The 6,863-nt window shown below is 62.8% G+C and overlaps 1 protein-coding gene across 5 annotated transcripts in view; it reads right to left on the reverse strand.

Annotated features, from left to right (window-relative positions):
• Positions 1–803: 803 nt before the first annotated feature.
• LOC144231660 (uncharacterized) overlaps positions 804–6,863 on the reverse strand; it is a 21,170-nt gene continuing 15,110 nt past the window's right edge. For 4 of the 5 annotated variants that reach the window (XM_077764189.1, XM_077764190.1, XM_077764191.1 and 1 more), the window contains 4 exons: positions 6,634–6,801; positions 5,962–6,083; positions 3,134–3,249; positions 804–1,135 (listed from right to left, as the gene is read on the reverse strand). In XM_077764189.1, coding sequence (XP_077620315.1) covers positions 3,151–3,249; positions 5,962–6,083; positions 6,634–6,801 — 389 coding nt within the window. In that variant the 3' untranslated portion in view covers positions 804–1,135; positions 3,134–3,150. The remainder of the gene's footprint in view (positions 1,136–3,133; positions 3,250–5,961; positions 6,084–6,633; positions 6,802–6,863) is intronic. The other variant, XR_013335135.1, reaches the window with a different exon arrangement.

Genomic DNA, 6,863 nt, shown 5'->3' on the forward strand with positions numbered 1-6,863 from the left:
TGGGTGGCTGGGGGCAGGGGTGGGAAGGAGACACACTTTCCCTTTTGTGCTGTTGAAAGTGTGCCATGCACACCACCTTAAGCCTTTTTTATTTAGAAGAATTCTGGGTTTGGAGGTGCCTGCATGGCTCAGTCGGTGAGGCATGTGACTCTGGATTTCGGCTCAGTTCCTGATCTCATGGTTTGTGAATCTGAGCCCCATGGAGGACTCTGTGCTGACACTATGGAGCCTGCTTGGCATTCTCTCTCTCCTCCTCTCTCTGTCCCTCCACCCCCCACACACAAATAAATAAACTTAAAAAAAAATTCCAGGGGGCGCCTGGGTGGCTCAGTGGGTTAAGTGTCTGACTTCGGCTCAGATCATGATCTCATGGGATCGTGAGTTCCAGCCCCGCGTCGGGCTCTGTGCTGACAGCTCAGAGCCTGGAGCTGCTTCGGATTCTGTTTCCCTCTCTCTCCGCCCCTCCCCTGCTCATGCTCTGTCTTTCTCTGTCTCAAAAATAAACAACAACAACAAAAAAAATTTTTTTAATTCCAGGGCTCAAACTACGATGCTGCAGCATCTGGCCATCACGCTGAGCTGGGACTGACCAGAGCCTGGCTGCCACCGCCAGGAGCCTTGGGATGGCTGGGAGACGCAGAAGGAGCAGAGGAAGTCTTCCCCCCCCCCCCCCCCCCCGCCCCCAGGTGGGAGTTCTGTCTTCGTGAGGCTCCTGCTGCAATGGGGCTCCCCAGCGAGGGTCTCTCCGAGGGAGCCCTCCCCTCCCAGCCCTGCTCAGGCACATCACTACCACCAGGACTGGCTCAGCATTCAGGGGTCTTTATTAGATCTGAGGTGGGACGCCGTCTCAGGGGACTCCCAGCTGGGACGGCTCGGGGACTGGGACGGGCCGGGGCGGACAGCCGTGGCCGTGGCCGCAGGAGCAAAGGTCATACGAAGTCCTCTCCCAGGCGGCTCCAGGTGCCACAGGCAGCTCAGGCTGGAGACAGGGCCTCGCCCCTTCTGTCCTGCCCGGGGGCTTCCTGGAGCAGCCAGTCAACTTGCTAGAGTTTAGCCTCGTGTCCTTCAGTCAATCCAGGAGGGCTTCTCAGAGGGAACCCATGCCAGCCGGGTGAAATAGGTCCTTCTCTTTGGTCTGAAAAGAAAAAAAACACCAAGGGGGGAAAAGGTTTTCTTTGGATGGAGACCTTAGCAGGAGGCAGGGGACAGAATTCCCGGGAAAGTGTCCAGTGGCCCTCGGGCTCCCCTCCACCAGAAAGGCAGGGAGCTGGGGAGGGCGAGACCAGGCGGGTCTTCCAGGAGCGCTGCCTAGGGCCGTGGCGGGCCGAGGCACCCAGATCCCGAGCAGGGTAGAGGTAAGGGCCCTGGGGACTTGGCATCAGGTGGGGACCAACCTGGGAAGGTTTGGGTGGCCTCTTCTCCAATCCTGGCCTCACCCACAGGACAGCCTTAGCATCCTCCGGCTTCCCACCGGGGGACCCCGCCCCTCGGTCACTGCCAGAGCCACAGAGGAGGGAGGCAGTCTCTGCAGGGGACCCACCAGGCCCCCATCTGAGGCCCAACTTACAGCCCCGTGACTGGGTGACTCACACGTCCCCTGTGGGGCCCTGACTGCAGCTTTGCAAAGCGGGGGACAGAATCTCCCCTGGCCTGTCAGCAGATTGATGGAGAATGTGGCTAAGAGAGGGCTCGCGTGGGCCGGTGGGTGTGGAATCGAGGTCAGCTCCTTCCTTCCTGGGGTGGGGGGACCCTAGGAGCCTCAGCACCTAGGAGGGAAGACGAGCGGGGGCCGCACGCTGTGGCCGCAGCGCCCCTCTCCCGCCCCGTCCTGAGTCTCAGATCAGAAGGTCCAGCCTTACCTCCCTGCCTGGCCTAGCTCCACCCCTGCCGCGCCGCGCCGCGCCCCTGAACATGAGCTTCACAGGCCCCCAACCTTGACTGGGGCGGTACCATGGAGGGGTGTGGATGGGGCCTGCCGCACCCAGTACTGGTAGCTCCCTATAGGGAAAGACTTGGTCTCCCTCGAATTTGGGCTCCTCAAGGCCTCCGACCTCCCCTGGCCCTTGTCCTGACCGGGGCTGACCAGAGGCCCTGAGGTGAGCCGGCCGCTCCTCAGCACCCCAGCTGAGTCCCCCCTGCCTTCCCCTCTGCCGCTCACGGCTCCATTCCTTGCCCCAATCCTCAGGCTGCCCAGGACCTCCACAGCCCCAGGCTGGCTGGATTTGGGGGAAGGCAGGAGAGAAGGTGGAGGGGGGGGCCTGGGCAGGGGCGGTGCAGCTCAGAGCAGGCCCTCCCCAGCAGTGGGGGAGGAGGAGTCCAGATGGAGCCGTGTCTGCATGCTCCGCCCTCCCAGCCCAGGCCGAGTAGCCGGCATCTCCTAGCAACAGCACAGGGGCAGGGGCTGGGAAGGGGGGCCTCGGAGAGGGGCGGGGAAACAATGATATCATAAATTATCCCCGGCCCCTCCCTGCCAGCCCACCCTGCCTCAGTTGAGAATGGCCTCCTTTCTCTCTCCATCTGCCCCTCATTGGAGATTCCCTCAGCAAAGCTGGCCCCTGCTCCGTGCCCCTTAGCGAAGCCCCGCTAGGTCAAGGTGACCGTTCTCTGCCTTCTGCTGGAGCTCCAGAGGGAGGGAATTCTCACCATCTCAGGACCTCTCAGGGACCCTGCTGGAACCTCTCCAGGGGCGGAAGCGGGGAGCCTGCCTTCCTAGGGGACTCCCCCTGCCCAGGGCCTGAGAGACTATCCCTTTCCAATGGCCTCTGGCTCTTGCTTTTCTCTTTGGGTGGGGACGGGGGCAAGGATGGGGGATCTCAAAGCATCTTGTGACAATGACTCCCCTTTGCTAAACAAGATTTCATTTCTTTATTTATTTACTTACTTATTTTTTATTGTACATAGACTCCACACCCAGTGTGGGGCTTGAACTCATGACCGTGAGATCAAGAGTCGCATGCTCTCCCGACTGGGCCAGCCAGGTGCCCCTCTAAACAAAAAGATGGCACACTTGTGTCCCCAGGTCTTTAAGGGGCACTCGGACCTCACGAAGCTAATGTGTGTTTCCCTAGGCCACCTCCTCGGAGTCCGAGAAGCCCCACAAAGTGGCTAAAGCAGGTGGCAGTCTGCTCCTTACCTCCCCCATCGGCCATGTCAAGCCCAGGGTCGGAGAACTGGAACTTCAGCGGGACGGGTGTCGGTTAGACCTGGGAGGGACCTCGCAAGACAGGAGAAGCCAGACGACGGTGCCTCCTGGTTGGAGAGAGGAAGGGTCTGTCACAGAAATGAGAGACTGGGTGGGAGCCTTTTAAACTGCTCACATGAATGCGCTCTGGGCCGTATTCACTGACACCCGGGGAGTACTCAGCACAGAGCCTCACACATGGTTGGCCTCTGCCGTGGCTATTTTTATTGGATGGCTGGCAGGAGGAAGGGACACCGCTGGAAACCTGTGTCCCATCCTCCAGGAGCCCCCCGGGAAGATCCAGGTAGGGGGTAGTGCCCTGAGAACAAGATGGCAGCCGATTGCTATGGCAACAGCAGCAGAAGGAGTTCGGTTGGCTGCGGGGGCAGCACTGGAAAGCCAGCTGGTGCCAGATGGACAAACCCGGCAGAAGGCAGCCCTGGCCGGGCGAGGCTCATGCCCTGTGCCCAGGGCTCTCCCTCCATGTGCCAGCCTCAGCCTGGCCCTTCCCTGCAGGCCTGGAGGCTACCCTGGCATCAGTGAGGGAGGACGCCCAAGCCCTCCTTCCTCCCGGCTCCAGCTTGAACGTCAAGGAACGACCGCTTCAAGACAAAAGTCCCTGTTTCCCAAAGACCCCCCAGCCCAGAGGCTGAGGGACCTCAGTTAAGTCTGAATTTAGCTCACTCCTGGCAACGCTGATGGCCTAAGATCGGGGGCCTGAGAGAGTCCTGGGAAGCAGGGCTCGGGGGCCACTTTGGACTCATTCACTGGAGGGTCACAGTGTCCGGCCAGCGCACCCTCTGGAGTGCCATGAGATGCGGGTTGCGGGGAGCAAGCAGGGCTGGGGCGCTGCGGGGGAACCTCACCCCACCCTCACTCCAGCCCCTCGGGAAGTTCTTCCTGAGAACGGTGTCCACCCAGACGCTCGCCTGCTTCTCAGACAGGCCTGCGTCATGGACTGCACTGAGTCCCCCTCCCGCCCGCACCCTCCCCCCCGGCGATCTGTGCCCTCATTTCCAAGCCGTGGAAGCCCTCCCCGACTGTCCCCACCTCAATGGCGCCTCTAACTCTGCGTCCCTCTAGAATTAGCACCGGCCATCTGCACATAGCCTTACCCTCATTCATGCTGACCCAACTGACCCCTTGGGGTAGTTGTGGAAGGAAGTTAGGATCCGAAGACAGTAAGTGACTTGCTCAAGGTCACCTAGCTAGCAGGGGCGGGGAGCCATAGTTCGTGTCCTGACCAGCCTGTCCGATTCAGAGTCAACAACCAAAACCTCTTTCTGCTGTCCGTCGTCGTGTGGACGGAGCCCTGCTACCAAATCTGTGAGCAGCCTGCAGACTGACACAGAGCCGCTGTCATTCTGCCCCGGCGCCCAGACCCAAGCATCTATTACAGGAACAGCGTGAGTAACAAGGCGTCAGGGGCGGGGGAGGAGGTCTGTCCACACTGCTCGTTAACGGTGAGCAGCACTCCGGTCAGGCGAGGAGAGAAACCTTCCCCAGGGAGGTCGAGACTGGGTGTAAGCCTAAGGCAGCCTCGCGCCTCTTTTTTGGCCCTGGCTTCTCTCCACCCTCCCCGAGCGGGGAGCTCTGTGCAGGAGCTGGGGAGCAGCATGCAACGGTGGGAAGGGAGGCTAGAGGGCCTGGGAGGGTGGGGGTTACAGCCAGGAAGAAGGCGGGCAGCCCGTGGGGCCTGACCGCACCATGGAGGGAGGCCTGTCCCGGGAAGGCTTGGGCACCGCCTCACTGCGAGGCCCTGGCCAGGCTCAGCCTCTCCATTTCCTTCCCGGATCTGGTTAAAGCCTGAGGTTACCCCTCAGCCCTCCCCTCATCCACCCCCCTTCCACCCACCCCTAGGGGGCCCTGGGAGCTAAGCCTCCTCACCTGACAAGGCCACTTCCATGGCCACTCACAGAGAAGCCTTTGTGCAGAGTCTGGGCCTGGGGGAGGGGCAGGGGCCGGCACCCCCCTCCCCCGCCCCAGAGGCCAGCAGGAGCTCCTCAGATGCCTCTCCAGCCTCCCACCACCTACACGAAGGGTCCCTCAGCCTGATCGCCCACACCCCTGCCCGCACCCCCTCCCCTAGGGACTTTCCAGGGCTGAGCCCCTCCCTGCTCTTCAGTCCCCAGCTGCCCTCGGGGCGCCCGTGCTGCTCCCAGAGAGCTCCCACAGGCCCACCCCTATGCAAGGGGGCACGCATGTGGGTGGTGGGGTGAGTCTGGGGGAGGGGCAGAGGGCTTCCTGGGGGCTCCCAGGCCTCTCCGCTGGTCCCTCATTTGCAGAACTAACCAGGAGCCGGGGAAGCGTCTGGCTGGGCACTGGGCTGAGCAGACAGCTGGATGCCTCATCCTCGTCCCTCCTGGGAGGGGCCGCGCTGCTCGCCCCCCCAACACCCTGTACCCCGCATATCTGAGGCTGTCAGCTAAGCACCCCGTCAAATCCAGCCTCCCTGCTGGGCACACGAGGCTCTCAATGACCAACCTCTGCCTCTGTGCCCACCTCCTCCCGGCCAAGTCCCTGTGACGGCCCAGAGTCCCTGTGACCCACACCCCAGTCCCCAGCCCAGCCTGCTCCTTCCTCCCTGCCTTCCCAGCAGCTGGCCCCTCTCCGCCACCCACTTCCTCAGACCTTGGACTTGACAACCCCCTGCTCACCTGTCCTCACTTTCATCCGTCTGTCTTACCACTTGCCCCTCGGCCCCTCCTGGAGAGCCTCCCTACCTGCCCAGCCCCATGCTCCCCAGGGCCTGGCTCAGGCCTTCGGGGCAACAGGCTTACCAGTGTCCCGTGGCTCCTGTCTGCCGTCGCCGCCAGACTGCTGACCACGGAGCAGCCCTGCGCCCCAGCTCTGCCTTCGCCCCGCACACGCCTGCTGACGGAACGAGCCACGGGGCCAGGAGCTAAGGGAAAGGGAGGTGTGGGTGTGAGAGGCACGACACAGGGAGAAGGGACCATCCTCGTGTGAGTGATGCGGAGGGGGAGGGCCTGCTCCCGGTGCAACCCGGTGTGACCTGAGGGCCCAGCAGTTTGGTGACACCACTGGCGGAGGGGGCGGCAGGCTGAGCCAGTGAGCGCCGGGACCCTGGGCCGCACCTGGGGAGGGGCCCCTTGCAATCTTGGAAGGAGGCCAGCTTCTGGGCCACCATGAAAGCCAGAAGCACAGGAGTGTTCCCGGACGCCTTGCTGCTGGGGCCAGGGCAGCACCCGACAGGGCCACCCCTCCAGCCTCTGCCCCGGAAGCTAAGGGCAGGAGCACTCAGAGCAGGGAGGGGACAGACCTGGGGTTCAGAGAGGCCAGGGCTAGGGAAGTGGGCGGACTTCCAGAAGCCTAGAACCCACGATGGCTGACGTGATGCACGTGGCAGGGCCACGGAACCCTGGGGAGCACTCACGACTGAGGACCTGGGGGACTGACTGAGCAGAACCCAGGACGCATGAGCGAGGATGTACCAGGAGAGCCAGAGGCCACAGGAGAAGGCAGGACCGGGGCCCCCAGGGAATGTTCTATAGAGGTCCCCGGGGCGGAGGCGGAGGTGGGTGGCGGGCCCGTGGTGGGGCTGTGGGTGGTCTTCCGGGCGCAGCTTCGAGAGCCGTGATGATGGAAGCCGGACTGCCAGGCTGAGCAGGGAAGGAGATTTGCCTCAAGTACACAGCAGGCCCTCCAGGCCCCAGAGAGGCCC

This window comes from Crocuta crocuta, unplaced genomic scaffold (genome assembly GCF_008692635.1).
Source record: "Crocuta crocuta isolate KB4526 unplaced genomic scaffold, BGI_CrCroc_1.0 scaffold528, whole genome shotgun sequence".
In the NCBI taxonomy this organism is placed as follows: domain Eukaryota; kingdom Metazoa; phylum Chordata; class Mammalia; order Carnivora; family Hyaenidae; genus Crocuta; species Crocuta crocuta.